At 35.8% G+C, this 22359-nt stretch overlaps 1 protein-coding gene across 1 annotated transcript; it reads right to left on the bottom strand.

The window, feature by feature from the left end:
• Positions 1-884: 884 nt before the first annotated feature.
• On the bottom strand, positions 885-12514 carry LOC146136995 (sodium- and chloride-dependent betaine transporter-like). The gene is made up of 11 exons (XM_083395248.1): positions 12340-12514; positions 11197-11328; positions 9281-9512; positions 7836-8103; positions 6731-6834; positions 5780-5873; positions 5324-5467; positions 4359-4487; positions 3215-3421; positions 1823-1999; positions 885-1051 (listed from the first exon to the last, which is right to left on the bottom strand). Exons 1-11 carry the CDS (start codon positions 12467-12469, stop codon positions 986-988), a joined length of 1683 nt encoding a protein of 560 aa, XP_083251374.1. The 5' UTR covers positions 12470-12514; the 3' UTR covers positions 885-985.
• Positions 12515-22359: the final 9845 nt, after the last annotated feature.

Genomic DNA, 22359 nt, shown 5'->3' on the forward strand with positions numbered 1-22359 from the left:
GTGAAAAAGCACAAAATGGATTTAAAAAAATATAAAAATGAACCAAAATAATATTAAAGCGTCTTTGAACAAATAACGACTAGTTTTAGAAACATAAAAATTCAAAGAAAGGGTAAAATGAGTACAATACGTAAGCCGTTATCGTTGGTAAAAATAAGCGACTTGAAAGGGGTTAGATGAGAGTTGTTGTACACATAAGTGTATGTATCTGCCGTTTATTAACATGGTAATATAAACCACATTCAATGTGGAGCGGCAAGCATTGGCGTCATGAATGTTTCAAGATTCGCTCCCCTTTGAGTCTTTTTCGCTCAGTTGGCAGAGCGATGGTCCCGGCGAACCTGACTACAGGCTAATTTTTTTCTAGCCTGGTCTTGTTTGCAGCATTAACCGACTGTCATTACGGCTTGTTAATCTTAATGAAGAAAATGTATTATCCGCGTATTGCTGAAAAATGGATATTCCAAGAACTCGTAAAGTAACTTAAGCTAAACAAAACTTTTTCAACAGGGGAATGGTCCACTGGGGTTCCATGGGTTGGTGTCGGGGTGCATCATGTGTTATTTTAATTTTTGTCAGCATTGTTTAAGGACCACTGAACTAAACAATGGGGTTTGACTAACTTTATGTTTGTAATTCTGATCCTATAACAAAAGTGATGTAGATAAATACTTTTAGCTTGTGTTTTCTAAGCAGTTGGTTTTGATTCGACAATTCCTTTCTATGAAGACACACAGTGTTTTCAATCCTTCTTAATACCTTCGTTCTTGAGAAAATTTTACAGAAAGACATCAGAATGTCGAGATTATTCGAACTTTATTCTGCCAACACAATTAGTATAAATTCAACAAATTCGCAAATATGTAACTGCAAAGCCAATAAGTTGTTCGTCTGCTAAACAATTTTAGCAAACGTTCAACAGCATAGGTCGAAATAAATCACAGTATTATTGACGTCTCCACTAAAACGTGAAAACACAGATTCATCATTGTGACGTCACCATAGCGAAAGATTCCGGTGCTTTTTCCTCAACAGTTTTGGCGCGAAACAACTGAAATAAAAACAAAAAAATAAATTTCAAAAGGGATCAATGACTATTCAAATATAGATGATTAAATATTGTTAAATATTTGTTAAATTGCTTTTTAATTCTACTTATGGTTACGTTTAATATTTAGTAAAATGACTTTCGGTAAAATGACTTGACTTGGAGTATTTTGGACAAATGTCTAGACTTGGACTTAAGTCATTAAATCAAGTGAAGTGGGTTGAAATAAAGTGTTTTAATGTATTTTTTTTGTTTATTTAGCTTTTTTGTTGAAAGTAACAGCTCTTTAACCTCACACTTTAACACAATAAACGCATTGTGTGGTGTTCTTAAGATAACCTTGTTATGACGCCACGTTTAGATTACTTAGTGACGTCACGATCTGACGGAAATTTGTGCCAAAAATCAAGCCCCAAAAAATAAAAATCATAGATCCGCCCTTGGCCGACACCCATTTACATCAGTGCTTCTCAACCTTTTCTCACGGTGAACCAAATATTAAGTGTAAGTATGAAGACCAAGGTTTGGCGACCCAATTGTTTTTTCTTGTAAGCGAACAAAAAATAGGCATAAGCATAAAGAATTTCGAGTTTTAATAACTATACATTATTTGTATTGCTTCCTTAAATTTCCAAATTTCTTTCCTAGAACTAATCTCAATTAGTATAAAAATGTGAGCTACTACAGTCAGCGACCCAACCAAATCAAACAGCGACCCATAGATTGAGAAGCACTGACTTAAAGTATAAGGTTTTTCCTCGCAGTAAATCTTACCTTGGTAATGCTTTCGCCTCTTCTCCAAGTGACAATGACTTTGTAGATCGCGAATCCCGGAATGAAACTAACGGAGCTTAAACTGATGAGATGGCACAGGACTTGGGCCCAAGGCGGATAGAGGTAATCTCGATAGGTTAACGGCGCCGCGTTGGAAATGTAGTAAACGGATAGGCACTGCAAACAGTAGGATTGAAATTCTGTTAAAGGTTAACATTATAGTTCAAAAAAAGTTTTTATGGGGTAATTTGGCGGCATATTTTCTTTGATATTTAAAGGCTAGTTTTTCTTTTTCTCTCGACAATTAAAGGTTTAGCCCAGGGGTGTCCAACTCAAACATGCCGACGTACCAATTTTGATCTTATAACTTCTTCCGTGCCAAAGTTTAGAAACTATTTTTTTTAATATTGAAAGCGATTTTATACAAAAAATAAAAACAGTATAATGTTATAATATCAGAAGTAACTGTTTGTTGACATAATTGGTGGGAGTGTTTTGTATTGTAAATAAACAATGACAATTGGCTGTATGACAAATTTAGCTTTTTTGACAATTGGCTGTATTTTTGGGGGGCTTGCGTGCCATTTTTTATTATTTTGGCACGCGTGCCTCATGATTGACACCCCTGGTTTAGTCATTTAAAATAGAGCTGTCTCATAAAATCGTAATGCGGCAAAAAAGGCTCAACCTGTAACTTAGGCTAGTCGTACATACTTTTGACGTAAATCTAGACATTTTACTATTTTAGGCGGCATTTGGAAATAATTTGTCTAGAAATTCGAACATTATGCCAATTTTAACGTTATTCTAACCGGCTTTGGTTCATGATACACCAAAATTAAGGGGCGCGTAAGTTTTTATAAACTGAAAATGGAAACCACTCGTTTAGACTAAGCAATGAATAAACTTGGTTGCAGCAAAAATACAATCGCATTAAAGTAACGTCCATACATTTAACGTCCATAAATCCATCCATTTAAGAAAAAACGACAACTAAATGCGCATCTCTGTGTAAACAATTGTTTAAGACCAAGGTGCGGCCTGCAAAACGTGTCGCATCACACAGGCTTAAACGGAATGTCGTGCTGTGGTAGCATATCAAGTACCAGACTAACAGTTCAAAATACTAGCAGAGCTAACAATTCAGGTAAGACACAATTAACAGATCTTAAAATATATATATATATACATATATCGCCAACAAGGGCATCGTCAGTATATCTTAATTCAGAAATGATAAGTAATTTATAGAAAAATTCATAATTAAGATATACTTACGATGCCTTTGTTGGCGAAATATATATATATTAAGGTCGACATTTATCTTGCAAGGGTCAAGGTGATTTCTATTATCACATATTCAGTGCAACAAGTAACAGACTATATACTTACAGCGCACAAAACCGGTCCCACAAACAACCAGCTGATTTTCAACCATCGTCTACCGGTCCTTGGACGGCTCATGTCCATCATTTCTTGCCAATACCTGTCGAAGCCGTACAGCCAGGCCACTGACACGAACTCACATGCGCCAATCAGGAATGCACACCAACCCGTTGCGCCGTAGTTGTTCAAAATCTCGAACACGTAAATTCCGCCCTGAAACGTTTCAATTCAGTAGAGGTGTATTGTAACAGTGCTCTAACAATTCATCATGAAATGGCAGTATTGTAATTTTTTTTTAAATGACTTTAGTCCTAGTCCAGTCATTTGAAACGAAACTGGTCCAAGTTAAGTGTTTTTTAAACTAACTTAAGACCAATCTAAGTCTTTTTGAATAAAAAACGTTTTGTGTGCAAAACTAAATACTCAAAATTTATAAAAAATAATGCTTAGTGAAAACACTTTATTTCAACCCAAGTCATTTGTCAAGAGACTTGATTCAATCCAAGTCATTTAGCCCAAAAGACCTAAGTCATTACAAAACAATGGCTTAAATGCCCTTAAGTAAAATCCTTGCCTGACTCATGAAATGACAACTCTTAGCAGTGTTTTGTACTTATGTCCAAGTTAATTTATTCAAACAACTATTAACAAAATTGTTATCTTGTCAAAAAATCAAATTACCTCAACTAGATAATAACAAGAATGTACGGTAATATATAGAATGCGATTTGTTTGGGATGAAAAATTGAGATAAATTACCAAATTAAAAAAACACTCAAATGTAACCTAATTTATTTGACACATGACTCAAGTCAATATCAAGTCATTCATTGCAGGTTAAGTCCAAGTCAATCCGTTAATAGGAGTAAAACTCTAAATTATGTTTATAAACTAAAAAAAACTGTTTAAACTTGAGCAATGTGTTGAAAAATAATATTCCAAAAACAACACCAAAAATGAAATTGAGCAAAACAATGCAATTAAAAAATCCAGTTCAACCCCTTGGGTACATATCTAAAAGCAAGTCAAGTCATTCGGAAACAAAAACGTGATGGCACTCAGCTAAGTCGCCAACTTTAACCAGTCACAACAACACTCTCGACCTGCATTAGGGTTACATATCACTTTTAAACTTTCAAGTTCAACCAACCTCAGTGACCATAGAAAGACCGCAGAGCATCATGAGCAAGCAAGCGAGGCCGTGCACGATTTTTCTCCTCTTTTTCAGGGCAGGGTAGTTGTCGTAGAGGAACGCCACCACAACTTCTTGTGATACAAACTAAAAAAACATTTCGACCGTTTTACTGTTACTTGTCCTGTAAGCTTTCCAGTGGGGCATTTGTCATAAGGGGTCAATGGCAGACTTTTATATATTACTATACAATTTACTGTATATATTACTATAGAATTTACTGTATATATTACTATACAAGTTACTGTAGAAATAACTATACAATTTACTGTATATATTCGTATATAATTTACTGTACATATTAATATACAATATATACCAGTATACAATTTACTATATTATACTTTACATTTTTTCTTGTCCCGTAGCCATTACAAGGTTGTACTTAACTATACTTTGAGACCAATTTGTCAAAATAATTTATTAAAATATATAGTGAGCTTTAATTTTACTAAAACATTATGGGCTATTAGTTTAATTTTGGATTTATAAAACGACAGTAACTGGTTTACTAAATTTGACAAATCTGGTCATCCCGGGACCCTAGGGAAATTTTTATTTTAGACTATTTGACTTTACTATTAAACGAAGAAAACATGACAAAAATGAATCAAAAAGATATAGTGAGCTTTATAAAATTGTCATTTACTTTAATAAAAACAAACTATATAACAATCAGCATGGAATTGGATGCGAGAAACATTCCCGTAATAAAGTATTGCTGTCTTTTTAGTCACTATTATTGCAGTTGTAGTGTGCTAAAACAGAAATTAAACCTAAATTCGAATCGATAGCCCAGTTTACACTTATTGCTAATATACTCGATGTTCGTTTGATTTCTTTTTAACCGACTTCTCAGCTTTGCCAACAGCCCAGTTTGCAGAGTCTTATTAAACTTATGACTATCCGAGGAGTTATTTTACCTCACTGTCGAAGCCAAGAAAGATCAGAGTTAAAAAGAAGATGGCGCACCAGAGCTGAGGTAAGGGGAGAAGCGCCAGAATAGACGGGTAAGTAATGAAGGCCAGACCAGGACCGGAGGATGCCACTTGTTCGATTGTAGTGTTCTGCAAGTGCAAAAATACTATAACTTGTTCGGTGTGACCAAAATATCCACCATATGCTATTCCACCTTTACAATTTCCAGTTGGCGGCAATATCAGTTTTACAATTTGGTACTGCGCATGCGCATGTCGGACTCGGGACTCGGGTAGTTTTACGTAGTTTGTCCATATTCAACAGATAATGACCTGGTACGGACTTGCATTGTCATGTCAATCTCGGACGTATAGGCCCAAGTCAATATTAGGCTAAAGACGTGAAATAGTCCCGCACTAACGTTTGTGCCCCCTTTGCATACATATGGAAACAAAACTTGCCTGGTATTGAGCCATAAATCCCAGCGTGGAAAAAACGCCGATTCCACTTGCGAAACTCACAGCTGCGTTCATCAATCCAATCACTATGCAATCTCTTAAAAAAGCAAAAGAGATTCCATTTAGAGCATGCAGGGGTTCCCAACCTTTTTACTACCTCGTACCACTTGGACGCTCTGTAGTGTCACGCTTACCACTTCTTGCAGAAAACTAATTTGATCGAATCATATTTTATCTATTTTTGGCCTACAACAAGCATTATTCAACGCTATTTGTAGCTGAAGCTATAAAACAGTAGATTATATCAATTACTGACAATTAGGAGCAATCGTTTGACATACTTAATGCCCACTGTTCCACAGCGTTGTACGCTGCACATATTCCGATACTTCATAGTTTATCGTTATATCGATCCAAATAATCATCTTGCTGCTACAAACGTCAGGCGCGGATCTGGGATTTTTTTGTTTCGAGGGGAGGGGGCATAATTTTTTGTATAGATGACGTCACAAAGTTAATCTAAACGAGGCGTCATAAAGAAGTAATTTTAGGATCACTTTTCAGTTCATTCATTTTAGTTAAATTTTAGGTTAGAAATAGTTGTCAATCGGAATGCAGAGCTAGACTGCAAAGATTTTATTGATTCGCGCAAAGCGACAATACGAAATATTTGTGAATTTACGTAGTTAAAATAGAACAAGATACAGTTTTGGGGCGAAATGGCCATTTGAATCCGCCAGGACCAGCGCTATAGGTTTTTTTTTTTAACTGATTTACAAGTAAATTGGGACAAAACAAGATATGCTTGAGGAAAACTAAAAAAATGCACTGGTAGTATTCCTGTCGAAAAAAACGAACTCCACTTTTAGAAACAAGTTTAAGAACCACTGATATAAAAGCTTAACAGACTCGCGTTTCAATAAAATATAAAGTTTTAAGGAAGTGCAAGCCCACCTCCAAAAGTTGTGGTGATAATCATTGTAGCTTCCCAGGGTTGTTAAGATTCCGGCGCAGGTCGCAAACGAGTAGGTTACCTGAGTGGCGGCGCTCACCCAAACCTTCACACAAAATCAAGGGTTTTGAAAAACAATTTCAGTTTTTCTATATTTTTTTAATTTCGTTTTCAGTCTGAGACCCCTTTAAATTTAATAAACCGTATAGAGTACATTAAGGTTTCACATAGACAAAAAAAACGTGCTGCGTGGTTCGAACGGCGTTTTTGAGTAATGTACAATCAGACGGAATTTTGTCAAATATTTTTCAAAAAACAAATCCCAGTCAAGTTTTTGATAAAGAAACACAACTTCATTGTTTGTTTTTTTAAACAACCTTACACTATTATAATCAAATTTTGAGCAAAACCTCAAATAAAAAAAAAAACTGTTTTACGACTAAAACAAAGCAACTAAAAATGATGAATGAAAAGACTTGTTTTCAATTTAAACATTTGACTATGTATGACTTTAGTCCATGTCAAATTATTTGTCCATGAGATTATGTCAAGTAATTTTATTGAAACTACTTAAAAGTCAAGTTAAGTGAAGTCTTTCAAAACGAGAGGCTTTAGTGCACTTATGTTAAGTCATTGACTTAAGTCATTACAACACCGGATTGTTCTACAGTAAACCTTATAGATGTGCTTTAAGTAGAACTGTTCTGCATATAGGATTGTACGTGTATACTCTGTGATAAAACATTTTAGTCAAATATTACTAAGAATAAAAAAGATGGTAGAAAGAATATCGACACACATGCAAAAGTAAATAGCATCTTTAAAAAAAATATTCCACACGTTCAACATGCCAGCTACTTCTATATGATCTTCGATATTTAGTTTCGTCTAACGACAATCTCCTGCCATATATGCTTTAAAATATCGTTTACTAACAAAACATTGGTATGAACTTCCTATTAAAAAGGAACTTGTCGACTAAAATCAAGTCAAGGTAAGTCATTCAAAAAGAGTGACTTGAGTGCACTTTCGTCAAGTCATTGATTACAATTGTTTTCAACTTTCACATTCATTTAAACTCGCTTTAAAACACGTACTTGTGGTCACCTGAAAGTTTAGTAGCTTCTGCATATCCGGAACCAAGTAAAAGTACAATCCCTGGCCAGCGCCGTCCAAAGTGACCCCGCGGATAATCACGACAGCAAGAAGAAGAAATGGCAACGTGGCCGTTACGTAAACGACCTTGGCCGTCCAGCTGATGCCCTTGAAGGTCGACAGGTAGATGCCGATCCAAATGATGGCGAGATAAAGCACGAGGTCTTTGTTGAGGTTTCCGGATTGCTCAATGCCGCTTGTAACACCAAGAACCTCGTTCCTGCATAATCAGGAAACCTTATTTATCCGTCTGTCGCGTTGCAGTGGCGGCAGAATACTCTAGCAAAGCTAGCAATTCAGGTGCGAAAGAAAATAACTTCTTAATTTTAATGTCATTGTCGCTTTTTTTTAGATTTTGTGGTTGAAACATTTTGTAGAGCATTTATAACTAATTTTTTAATTTATATTTTACTAAATCGATGCCCCAAAAGATTGCTTAACAGAATAAACAAAAACACGGTAAGCTTTAAATATATATATATTTCGCCAGTAAAGGCATCACAGCATATCTTTCGAATGAATGCTTTTAGTATAAACTTGAAACTTGAAGCTTGAAACTTTAGTATAGTGTCTAACCAGAATTGCTAGCTTTGCTAGAGTATTCTTCTGTTACTGATCAGAAATTAAAGTCGACATCTTGCAAGGGTCAAGGTGAATTCCACCATGACATATTCAGTGCAACATGAGTTGCAGTGCTGTGATATACTTGCAGTGCTGTAAACAAGTCATTTTAAAATAAATTAAGTCTCAGCCACGCCAACGGCAAAATAACTAGTCCAGGTCAATTCATTTTCTAAGTAAAGCCTCAGTACAATTTATTGTCGCAGCAAGCTATTTGCTTTAAAGTAAAATGTTACACTAATTATTAAGACTGGCAAACTCGTAACTGAATTAAGACCTAGTAAAGCAATTTTCAAAATAACGTAATACCAATTAAGTTCATTTGCGATGTCAAGTCCCAGTCCAGTTATTATCGTAGAAAGTACAATCCAAGGCATTTAATTTGCTTCAAAATAAAATATTACACTAATTAAAATAAAAAGATAATTTGTGACTTTTGTCCCAGTAAGGTCAGACACAAAATAAGTCAAGCCAAATTTATTTCATTTGCGAAGTCATGTCCCAGTAAAAGTCATTTTCATAGCAAGTCAAGCACAGGCAAGTCATTTGTTAAAAAAATAAAATGTTTAACTTTTAAAACTGGTCTACTCGTCCGTCAAGAGCGAAACAAGAAAAACGTGACATCGATTTGCCCCTTAACTGTTATCATTCTGAGTTTCTGTAGTTATTCAAGTTGATGTCGATCTACTCGACCTTTCTTTGCAATACATCATGAACGCACATATTACATAGCGTGCATTTAGCAGACAAAATAGTCTTTACTTATGCGCACTCACAGCCAATACTCTTCGGCGGCTGACGTCGAGTTGGTGCTGACGTCATCGCTCGAATTGAACGCTGATTGGTTGTCGTGTGTGACGCAATGCTCGGTGTTCCAGGGGTTATCACACGAGGCCCAGGGAAGAACCGGCGAGAAGCTCTGAACGAAATACTTGAGCGACCAGGCCAGAATAATCGCGTAACTCATGTTGAAGTAGGTGCTCAACACGACTTGTGCAAAGGCTAGTCCTGTGTAGAAATACAAAAGGCTCGAATGAGTGTATCGCTTCGTGTGACCTGTTGCTATTTGCAGTGTTGTAAACAAGTTATTTTGAAACGATTCAAGTCCTAGTCAAGTCATTTGTAAAATTACTCAACTCGAATTGCAGTCTGTTTAAAGCAGGGGTTAATGAACTGTGGTCCATGGACCCCTTGGGGGTCCGCGAACTAGTTTTATAAGGTCATTAAAGCCAAATTGAAATATTAGTGTATTTTTAAGAAGTAGTCAATCTTTTAAAGAAAACAGTTTAATTAAAAATTAATCGGTGGAAACGCTAGGCCTGTGTCGAAATGCAAAAAACGCAAATTTGATCACTCCGTGTTACTTGGAGCTATAGGTAGGCCTATGTTACATGCTGTGTTGTGAACAAGTTATGTCCAATTCAACTCTTAAGTCCAAGTCATCAGTTTCCCAAGTCATTTGTAAAATAACTCAAGTGAAATTCAAGTATTTTTAAATGCATTACAAGTCTAGGCCAAGTCATTCAAAGTCTTAGGCCAAGTAAATAACAAAGTACAATTCTGTTTAAAGGCATAACAAGTCAAGTACAAGTTTCATCAGTTTCCCAAGTGAAGTCCCAGTGAAGTCATAATTAGAGCAAGTCAACTGTAAGTCACACCTTGGTGATAAATATCAAACGTTAAACTATTTCAATTGGTAAACTCTTACGATTATAAGCAATAACTCACTTGAAAAAAAAACATATATCCAGCGATTGGTTATATGTTCAAAAAAAGGCTAAATATCCCAATTTGGGAAAAAAATGACTTAATGAAAATATTTTCTCTTTACCCAAGTCGATTTAGTTTTCTTCAGTTGTTAATGTATTATGATTCGGTATTTTTTCGGTACCTTTTAAAGTAAAATCGTTACGATAAAGCCCAAATCATGGTTAAAATGCCTATAATATAATAAAATGGCATCGAAAGGGCACAGAAACCAATTTTGTATCGGACGAGTACCGATATTACCACTTGACAAATGGCATTTGATCCGATCCGATATTATCGGACAAATTACGTAACATCTTCTTTAGAGGAATATAGTTATACCAAAATATTGTTAAAAATGGTATGATGCTTTTCGTCCGCCCAACAAGTTGTTAAATTAAATATTATTAATTAAATATTTCCGCACCATAAGAGTAACGCCGTATAAAGTATATATTATAGGGTCCGAACGGAAGCAGCATTTCATCGACTGGCGTGTTATGATATTTATTGCAATTATCCGCGTGTCTGCCAAAAAATATTAAACTTCTTCGCTTTTGTAAAACTAAACATCTCATTAGAAATATGTGACAAATTCCGCAGCGTGACAAAGTCAAATTTTCACCCACAAAGTTATTTTAATTACGATGCGTGAGCTTAGCAATTTTTTGAAAAACAAAAACGAGCTTGCCTAGCCGTTTTACATTGTTTTGCCAAGCTTGAAGCTTATTTGAGAAGTTACGACTTATAAGCACAAATGACTTACAGGAATTGACATTACACTTCAATAAGTACGTCACACATACTATACCACGGAGTTCACCGCAAAATTGAACTATGTGTTGAATAAAAATTAATTTTTTTTTTTTAAGTTAAAAAAATGATTTTTGCCTTTGGATGGTCTTTTTGGAAGCTGAATGTCATAAAAAACAACCCAACCTACCTTTGCATATCGGTACGATTTCCCAGCTTTGCGCGAGACCTTTACGAAGTTTTTGGCCAATCGAGGTTTCAAGGATGACTAGAGGCGTTCCAATGAGGAACGCAAAGAAGAAATACGGAACGAGAAACGCGCCTGAAATGAAGCATAAATTAACGATTTGATAATAATGAATTGCGAAGACAAAATGCTCAAGCAGATCTACATCATCTCGATTAAGACATTTCGATACGGACTTGCGTCATCTTCAGTTAATGTGACTGAGAAGTAAATCAAATCATCAAAGTGGGACGCAAATGTTATCATTCTGAGTTTTTGTAATGGGAGCATTAATAAGCACTTTCAGGTGTCGAACAGGTACAGCCGTGTTTGATTTATAGTTATAGCGACTAAAACACATAGCATGTTTAAAAACTGTAACCTATTCTTTAAAAGGATCAGTCAACAAAAGATGGAAAAGGCATACAAGCAAGGCAATGCTAAAAACTAGCCTGCGGTCAGACTTGAACTCACAATCTAGCCCAGGGGTGGGCAAATATTGTTTTACTGCGGGAAAGAGAGATGTGGAAAGTGATGTGGCGGGCGTGTTTAAGAGAGAATTTTAAATACGCCCAGTATGATTTGTGTTTCTTTTAAATAATGTCGTTAGCATTGTTTTTGTGAAAAAAAACACAGGTTATTTGTGAAAAACCCTGGCCCGAAACGACTTTACAACAGTGTTGTAAACAAGCCATTTTGAAATTCAATTACCTTAGTCCAAGTTAAGTCTCAGTTAAGTCATTATGAGAGCAAGTAAACTTCTAGTCATGTCATTAACATAAACGTAAAGCTTTAAACTATTAAACTTTGTAAACTTGTCCGATTATGAACAACAATTTAAATAAAAAATAACACTAACGCAATGTACATCTTTTAGGAGTTTAAAGTTTTTTTTATGAAGGACTTGACTTGAACTTTGAATCTACTTGGGACTTGACTTGGGCAACCGATGACTTGGACTGAGACTTGACTTGTACTTATTGTTTTACGAATGACTCGACTGTGACTTGAGTCATTTCAAAATGTAACGTTTTCAACACCGATGATATTAATTTGTCATCGGATTATTTTGCAGCAACTATAAAGAACCACAAAACATAAACTGACCTCCGCCATTCTTAAAGCACAAGTAGGGGAACCTCCACACGTTGCCCAGGCCAATCGTGCTCCCCATAATTGCAAAGATAAAGTCCCAAGACTTCACCCATTTCTCGCGTGGTGCTGTCCCAGGAGACATCTTTTTCACGGTCTTGGATAGTAAATTGTATAAACATGAAAAATACCAACCTCTTGTATTCACTGTATTAACTATAATTCATCGCCGGAAATATACAGGACATTATTATATTATTACGCATTGACGAAGTCGGAATATATATTATGTACTATTACTCATTATCATTGCGAAAAAAATGATAATTAAAGCGAGAGTCAACTAAAAGAAAACACTTGAATTTAATTGCAGCTGGCTTGTGTAAACATGATGAATAAGTCTCTACAGAAGTGGGAAGCATTTTGTAAACGTTTCGAATAATTCTTCATTAATTTTTAGTATCCAAAACGTTCACAAAATGCTACTTCTATGTGGGTTTTGATATTTATTGCACATCTAACTATACAATACAATCTCCAGCCATTGCACTCCAGTGCCTTGTATATGGTTTTACAAATATACCTTCTCTTCCTAGACGTTTGACCACTATTTTGCGCGTCAAAAAAATATACAGGCTCCTCAGTATTCGATTCTTTGAACTTTCTGAAAGGCTATCCCCTTTAAAACTGTGTCAACATAGAAACTAACGACAAAATTCCATAAAGACCAGCTATAGCGTGCGCTGTTGCATATCGCCTTGTCTAAATCTAAAGCTATAGGCTTACCTTAAGTCCCGTTTCAGCCGGGACAATGCCGATTTTCAAGGTTTAGTTTCGGCGGTCAGTCAACCAAAAAGGCGGTCAGTCAACCAAAAAAAAATAAAACTTTCCCTACATTACACGGCAGTGTTGTAACTTGTAATGACTTAAATCAATGATTGCACTTAAGTCACTGTTTTTAAATCAATTAAAGTGCTTTGGAGAAAATGACTTCACTCGACTTGAGACTTTTCAAAAAATGAATTGACTTGACTCAAGTCTTTTCAAAAAATCACTTGGGTTGAAATGAAGTCTTTTCATTTATGCATTTTACTTAAAAAAAAATGTTTTTTTTTAATAATTAATTTAACGTTTAATATTTATGACAAGGACTTGACTTGGAATTGATTTGCTATAATGTCTTGACGTGGACTTCAGGTATTTTACAAACGACTTGCATGGGACTTAAGTCATTTTGAAATTGCTTGTTTACAATTCTGCTACACGGATAATAGCCTTGCTTGCGATTAATTTGTTGAACCGACCCGCCAGGAAGAAAGCTATCTGTGTTTTTTTACTGGTTTCTTTAAGTTACATGTTTTGTTAAAAAAGTTACATCTTTTTGTTTTTGTGGCTTCATGTCTCAAAACCCCAAATCCTGGATACGCCATCTGCTTAAATTAACCAAACATTCACGAGTCTCATGAAAAGCAAAGAGTTTTATGGGCAAAATTGGAAGAATTTTAGGTATTTAAAAACATTTTTATCTAGTAAAAATACTTGTGAAAGATAAATCATTTGCCCTAATAACTTAAATTCAGGTAACTTATACGAAGTCAATTTATTCGCGAAAGTCAATTTATTCGTCCAAACTTCAGCCAATAAAGTATTTTCTTTTTAAATAACATGTGTATGTTGAAATCCTTTATACAACGGTTAATTCTAAAGTGTTTGCGTTATTAGAACGTTGTTTTAAACTTCTAAAATAGTTTCGCTAAATTTTCAGACCAAGGCCACACGAGTTTTGGAAAAAAAGCAAGTTTTAAAAATCCGCCGTCTTATTGCGGTTGGAATACTTGCTTGGCATTAGCGCACCTAAACATATAACAACTATTAATACTAAAACGACTTTGATATAAATAGCCTCTAATTATAATCTATTCTATACTTTCCGTAGCATCTAATAGAAAGTATTCTCTATAATCAAAAGTTCAATAACATTTTTCCAACTTTTCCAAACTATCTAAAAAAGTACACTCTCTACACTCCACATTTAATAAAAAATTTAAACCTTTTCCGAACACAACTAAATTACATTGGCTACTACTATAGCGTTGGTAAAAAAAAACAACAGCTAGTTGCATGAGTTTGCTTGTTGCAGCTAAAATGTAGCTAAAAATTAGTACACATTTGTGCTTAATAACCGCTGAGCCACGCGTTTTTGGAACAAGGCGTTTAGAACTTTAGGCTCTGGTGTTTCTCAATCCTTGCCCAAATGGAGAGGATATCTTGACAATATACGGTTTTTAATTAACCTGAGCAGATAAATAATGGTAATCTAAATGCTTGAAAAAATCACCAAAACCTTGCCTATACAGTATACCCACTGCCTAATGCAGTCGTTCGTTGACGCATTTCAACCATGACGGATTTCAATGAACCACTTTTCAAAAATAACAAATAACAACTTGCAATCAATTAGTAATAAAACATACAGCAATGATGTCATAATTTACATACAAATGTCGATTAAAAGTATAATTATTGGGAAGATTTTTTAGGTGCTCTGATTTACGCCTGAAATAGTCCAGTGTTATTCTCGCTAATTCGCCACGACAAGACTCAAATTGTTGCTTTCATGCACACCCCTATTTTTCATGCTTTCATGCTGACGCGTATATTAACAATAAAATCAAAGTTTAACAACCTTACCCGCTTTTTTTTAAGTTTGAGTTTTATTGTTTAGAAAATACTATGTCTGAGAAAGATTCGTAGCCTTTAGAAAGCCTTTCATATTCTTCTAAACGCCATCGTAAGGACTAACTGAGGCAATTACAACTAAATTGTTGAAAGCCTGTCTTTCTGGAATAGCTTAAAACGTGTATAACATGAAATGCATGCAGCTTTGGCAAATGTCCAAGTCACACCTGTGAAATTCATTGCTGCTGTAGGCGTAGGCCATTTAGTTACATGCGTACATTATTTGTATTTTGTAGCTCGCCGGGATATTTGCAGCTGTATTTGTGCAAGCTTGCAAATATAAACTCTGGCCTAAGCACTGCAAAGCTTTTGCAAATGTCCCTAACAAAATTAAAAGTAATTAAAAATAATTTGCACTGCAACGCTTTATTTTTTTGGTTTTATCAATTCACTTATTCCTTAGTTGTCAATGACTTTTCTTTGACGTTAAACATTTTTTTACACAGCTGATCATTAATTGTCAGGAAAAATTCTTATTCGGCTAAAGCCGTTTATTATTTAATATTTGCATTTTTTAGAAACATTACTTCTGCGGTTAGAAAACTTAGTCAATGTACGAAAAAATAGGAGATCTTAAATTAAATAGTGCACTTGGACCTAAATTACGAGTTACGGACCTTTTAAATATAGGAGTTACTTTTAATACAAAATAGCTACACTACAAATGGGGTTATCGATTCGCACAAAGCAAAAACAAAATCCGTTACATGATTTTATGTTGCCAACACCTTCATTTTCGTGGATGCGCGATGAAGACACCAATGGGCTAAAATATTAAACCAAACTGCCTAAAACATTTCAACAAAACTCAAATTCGGATTGAGCGCAGACGGTTTAATTTATGTATAGCTAAAATAACCCAAAATAAAGTTTGGAGGGCATGGCGAATTGATGCGCAATATTACAGGTCAAATTTATTACTTTAAATTAAAAAAAAATAATGTCCTATAGCAACAATTTTATTTGCCTCACTCCATACGGATTATCCCCTTCGGCGATTTGTTTTACCTTTAGGAGGTGGTAAAATCCTACTACTGGTCGCCACTATAACCATAAACAACCTCTATATTTTTCTGGATGCAATATTATCGCAAATTTTTTTATAAAGATGTTACACTAAACCCAAAGAAAATTAAAATTCAATTGCCACTGTTGGCTTGATAACTTTTTAAACTTTTCTTAAGAAGTAGCGTAGCTGTTGGCGGCGACACTTCTCTCACAGCAACTTTTCAGCAAGTGTTTTTATTGTTTTCCCAAAACATTAAAAATGGCCTGATTTGAAAAAAACGCCGCTTTATTTTACCAGTACCGCTATACACAGTGTTCACAATCCGAATTCTTCGTGGTTTGCATGCGTAATGTAAACATTGACCGTTTTCTCACGCTACCGAGATGTTTCAGCATTTGCCTCGCCATTGCATGACGTCATTTTTACGAAACATGCGCCAGTCTATAGAACGACACGAGGTACTTTTGTAGCTCATTTAAATCATTTGACATGTGAAAATACCTAAAATGAATCCATGTAGTTTTTTATAGATAACAAGTAGAGGAACATGAGTTCAACATATAGGAATCAATATAATATGATTTAGAAATATATAGATTATATTTATATATTTTTTTTGGTAATATAAATATTTTTTAAAGTAGCGAACTTACCGGATTGGTCTTTTACACTTAAACGCAAATATTTATTGATTTAGATTAGGGTTGGGGTTAGCGTATGGGTTTGGGTGGCGGTAGTGGAAGATTTAATTTTCCGAGTTTTGCGTAATTGCAATGATTTTGTTTTTCGGAAATCGATTTAAATAACTTTTTTAGCCGGGTAAATAGCCTCAAGAGCTGCCTATATAGGCTATTTGACCGAATCGATCTTTTATGCTTGTTTGACTAATTAGGTGTCCGGGTGAATAGCCTCTTCCTTGATATTTATTTTAAAGTATCTGGAGCGTCACGGGGTTGTAGAAATATTTTTTTTTTTCAGTAAAAGGCACTTTATGTTGTGAATTTAAAAAAAATAGAATAAATAGGTTTTTTTACGATGTAGGCTGAGTTCTTCCCATCGACCAAAAAAGTTGTCGGAAACATCTGACTAATACAGCAATGAGCAATCCATTTGAAACCTGTCTCCCCTAGTGTGCATATGCTTTAAACAACATATTTAAACAAGAGGTTTGTCTTAAGTGTCAGCAATTCTCATACTGTATACCTCAAGAGATTGTCAAGCGTGCCGGAAACTTTTGTACATTTGGAAAAATACGTTATTTGTAATACAATTAGGCATACACACAAGCACTTCATACCTATTTACATACAAAATAAGATTGATAATATTAACACATTTACATATAGATTGTCGAAATATTTAGGATTTTCTTGTACAACAAGCCAAAAAATTTTGAGGGTCCCTGGCCACAATACATCGATTTGTTGAAATCTGCAGAGTCGGTTATCCGCAACCCGAGTCCAAATCCGGCCGAGAAAATATAGCCGAGCTTCGAGTCCGAGCCAAATTAACTGATTCCGTCAAGTCCTTAGTTCCTCTCTGGCCCGACATCCCTGTACTCCACCCATCTCCCCGAAATCAAAATAGGCTGGATAATAAAACATTATACTTATAGGGATATCATATAACTCACCCAACAATAGAACATGCGTGGAAAGTACTACACCCTAAACGCTGGATCCCCTTTATTATGAAGTTGCTCGTACTAACATATTGAGAAAGCAGTGGCGTACGGTTATTTCTCGACTCGCTCCTCTGTGAGCCTGCATAGCTCAGTCGGTACAGCGGTCCCGGCTTGACCGGAGGTCGTGAGTTCGGACCTCACCAAAAGAAAACCTGAATATATTGCCCGTCGCCTAAAGACGGAAAAGCTTCCATTGAAATGTCCCTTTACCCTTAAAATGGTCTGAAATTTATGTAATAGAAAGAATCGCGCTGCGCAGATTTCTCGATTTTCAGGTAGTTAAAGCTGGCGGAAAATATAGTTTGGGTAGCATGCTCCGTTATCTATTGCCATGCTTTACAATGGCAATTAAAATTAAATCGCTTATCAGCAGATTTCGGCCGGGTTCGATTCAGGTTCAGGTTGCTTCCACATATTCGGTTCAGTTTAAGGTCAGCATCTTAAAATGGTACAAACAAGTTTTAGGTTTTGTTACTGTTTTGGAGAACAAACGGGCAAAAACCCGTTTATAAGCTCAGTTACCTGTTTTGCATGAATTTCCAAAGTGTATAGGCAAAAACACAAAAACAGCCTGTTGTAGTAAGAATATTAAAGTCATACAAAAGTATAGGTATCATAGGTATCATTCATAGTCTATGTTGAAAGAGTTATTGGAAACGTTCAAAATGATATCTACTTGTGTATGGGGTTTGATATTCTTACTAAGTCTTCCTACAAACCCAACCAATATGCCCCAAAGATCTGTTGCAATAAGTTAAAATTGCCATCAGTGCTCAAAGTGGGATAACTTTCCTACCTGAACAATTAAATTTTTCAGGAGTGACGTCACAAAGTTACGTCACAACGGGATGACTAAAACAAGCGGCCCCACGAAACCTTAGATTAAATATCGTTGGATGTTGTGCAGAAATGTGCAACTGAATTATTAGTTTAAACACTTTCAAGTGGATAGCGTGATGGCCTGGTGAAGAAAAGATATGGGAAAACATTTGCTTTTAAGCCTTTACCTGAAGACGAATCTGCAAATTATTTTACCAATTTTTTTTGTTTGTTTGTTTTTTTATTTTTTTTATTTTTTGCCTAATTTGACCACCGTGTGCAATGTTCCAGAACTCAAAGAAAATAAAATCTGTCTGCTTCACTGCAGAGTTGGGTATTCTCAATCGTGTAATATACATCACGTCACCATTAAAAATGGCGCACTCAGGGCAGCTTGTTTACAGGTTAGCGGCCATCCATCGTGCCCTGTTTATTTACAGCCACTATAGGCTCTGGGTAGCGAAGGTTATACCAAAATAAACCTGCCGGTATAGGCCTACAGTTATAGTTGATCACCACTTTCCTGCTACGCATTCGCCGCACCCACTTTCGGTTGACAATGCATCAAGTGGGAATTGCGCGCTCTGCCGACGAGAGATAAACTATCGCCTGAACCCGCCTATTTTCCAGCATTTGTGGGCGTTTTTGCGATTCGCATCAGTGTGGTAAACAATTTGAAATAATCACAAAGTCATTCGCAGCAAATTACAAGTCGTCCTCGGTCCAAAGTATTTCTTAAGTCAGTTTTTAGTCAAATCATTAGCATCAAAATCGTTTTAAATTGATTTCAATTTTTGGATTTTAAATATTTAACCTAACGTATTAATCACAGCACAAAACAAATAGCAAGCAAAACGTTTGTTGCAAAAACAGTTTTGGATTTAATTTTACAATTTTTTTAACTTACAACTCAGTTACTACTTGGACTAAAATCCAAGTTAAGGCGTTTTACCTGAACTACTTCAGTCAAGTCTTTTAAATAAAATCATTAAGTGCACTTCAAGTATTTTCGACACTGTCAATTCGACCATAAATATACTTTACTGAAACCGTGTGTAATGCAGCCGACGAAAAATCCCCAAATCTAAAAATTGATCTAAAATTGGTTCCAAAACCGTTTCGTGTTGCTCGTTTACATAAAAGCGATAACGGACGTTGGTGCGGATGACATATGACAACTTGAAGTTGAACCTCAGGTCGCTTATATAAGGTTTGTGGTTTAGCTCGACATGTGTTCCTCTACCTTTTAAGGTAAAAGCGGTACAATGAAGATAAAAGCGGCTTTTGCCGTCTATATTGTAATTTCACCAAAACAATTGCGGATGATTTGAACAGGGACGCCGGAGCGATTTCAAGGCAAGGGGGAGGGGGCGACTTTTTTTTTGGGTAAGGGCAACATAGACCGCAGGCGAGCGTAGCGAGCCGAAATATTGGGGGGTACGGGGGTACTCACGCTGAAAAATTTTTGCGGCCACGTCCTCTAGATTGGCTTAAAATAGAAAACAATAGAAAATTTAAGGAACTCTTAGTACTCGGCTTGAGCCAAGTTTCTTATAAAAAAAATGCGTGTACAACACTGCTATATGATTTCCGTCGCATAATATTTAACGTTGTGAAAGCAATATATCATTTTTCATGAAAAGGGCACTTTTGCCCCCCCCCCCTGCACCCCTTAGCAAAGGGCAGGAGGGGCGCTTACCCCCCCTCACCCCCCTCTCCGGCGTCCCTGGATTTGAACCTTAGACTACGAGCATGCGACAGAAAGGCGTGCTTTCTAACCGCAGTGTTTATAACAATTACCTTTGAACAGCCTTTCACGTTTCTACAGTATGGTTTTCAAAATGATATGAGATTCTATATTTAACCGTTTAAACCCGACACCTATGCACATGAGCAAAGTTAAGATATCAATATTCGTTCGAGTGCAAACTGTTGGATATTTTCCCGCTATTTTTATTTCTTTGCATATAACATCTTGTTGAGTTCTTTTTATCTGGCAAAGTTGGACAGAAATAGTATAGCATGGAAATGTGGAAGCATGTTAGTTGGTGTTTGAATGCAAATGAATACGTGATTGTCAAAATCTTCCTACTTTCAAGTCGGGCTATAGATAGCTGCTGTCCTTCCTTCTGTCCTATAAGAATAGCAACGGCAAACGCTTTACAGAGTTCAAATAAAATGCCAAACTATAAGTTAATTTAGTTCAAAAATAGTAACCCTGACCCCACCCCCCCGAGCCAAAGAAATACCTTCATCCCTGTAGCCCAGGGGTAGGCAATTATTTTGAACCGCGGGACGCAAGAGAAACTTAAAAAGTTGTGGCGTGCTGGTCGAAAATAGAATCTGAAATACACGCATATGACGCCATACTTTGACGCTATAAAACAAATCGGCCTAAGCTACCGAACTCGTTGTTACGTTGCAGTTGTGCGCAAATGTGTAATTTAAGTAGAATTTAAATTAGAAAAAATTGAGACTTACAGGGGCGTGACGCATTGAGCACCGATAAGAAATTACGTTTATCAATTTGTGGGGCGCGTTGTCCGAAGGGTAAAATACGTAAATATGTCTCACCAAAAAAACTTGTGATGTTTCTTCACCTTTAAGGCTTGAAGATGCCGATGTGCTACTTGCGATACAACGGACAAATTACAAAGACCGTAAAAATCGGGAGAAACGCAAACGTGGTTTCAACCAAAATAGGTTGACAAAATGTGAATCGTCATGTTTCAGAGTTTAGAAAAACGGCCGGTATTTTGTTCATGTTTTAAAGACGGAATACATAGCGACAGATTCGGTCAGGTTTAATGCATATCAAAGCTGTAACATAATATTTTTTCTATTCATCTGAAGTTTTTCTTAAATTTGTCGTATAAATGGCTTCCTGGCCTATAAAAAAAAAGTTTTTGCGCAAGGTTTCTAAAAAACGAAAAGGTCGCAATTTAATATACATATAAATATTAGGTTAAGTTAGTTAAAGTTTCGTGGGACAAAGCGCCACAATGCAGAGGACGCTTTTTGTCTGTAAATATTCCAAAAATTTTCTTGGAACATAGGAGAAGGCCGGAGATTCGAGCGAAACACGAAAACAATTTCCGTTTTAATATTTAAAACAAACTACAAATAGAATTTGGCGGGGTCATAACTATAGATTCGTCCCTGGAAAAAGTGTTTACGATAGAACCAAACATGTAGAAACTCACCCATGCTTTCGCTTAGCTTATATGCTTAAAATAAAAATAAGCCACGGCCCGGATTTAAGTTGATTGGCAGGTCGTATGTCGCACGTTATAGTATGTACTTGAAATTCATTTTTCAGTACAATTACATCCAAATCGGCGATCTGGCAGTTTTGTTAAGTATAGTTTTCATAAAGGTGATAGGTACCATCTTTAAAAGCCTGTTAGCAAAAACAGTATAATGGAAAAAAACAGTATATAATATAAATATTGCAGCACGTTGAAATGCACTTTCAAACATAATCACCTGGTATTTTTTTTGGAACTTCGTGTATTATTTATTGATTTACAAAAAACAAGAGTGAGTTGAACTTTAATATTTCTAAAAGATAACGATATACTAAAATATCACATTTCTCTTTGAGTGTACCAAACGGAAGAAGAATTCTTCAAAACATTGCAAACGTTTTTACGCTTAACGAAAAATGAATTACCTGGTTTTTTTCGAAATGAATTGCCTGGGCCGGTCGCAGTTTGGCCGCTGTCTAACTGCAGAAGGTTGCCTAGAAACATAACTGGCCGTCGTAGCTGATGGACATTTCCAC

This window comes from Ascidiella aspersa, chromosome 8, assembly GCF_963924565.1.
Source record: "Ascidiella aspersa chromosome 8, kaAscAspe10.2, whole genome shotgun sequence".
Taxonomy (NCBI): domain Eukaryota; kingdom Metazoa; phylum Chordata; class Ascidiacea; order Phlebobranchia; family Ascidiidae; genus Ascidiella; species Ascidiella aspersa.

What these genes read in the sequence shown, in the direction of transcription:
- LOC146136995 (XM_083395248.1), bottom strand. Translation starts at nt 12,469, where the DNA reads ATGTCTCCTGGGACAGCACCACGCGAGAAATGGGTGAAGTCTTGGGAC. An exon ending in GTCTTTCTATGGTCACTGAG is followed by an intron (nt 3,422 to 4,358) that starts GTTGGTTGAACT and finishes GAAACGTTTCAG; the next exon opens with GGCGGAATTTACGTGTTCGA. An exon ending in TGGGACCGGTTTTGTGCGCT is followed by an intron (nt 2,000 to 3,214) that starts GTAAGTATATAG and finishes TACTGTTTGCAG; the next exon opens with TGCCTATCCGTTTACTACAT.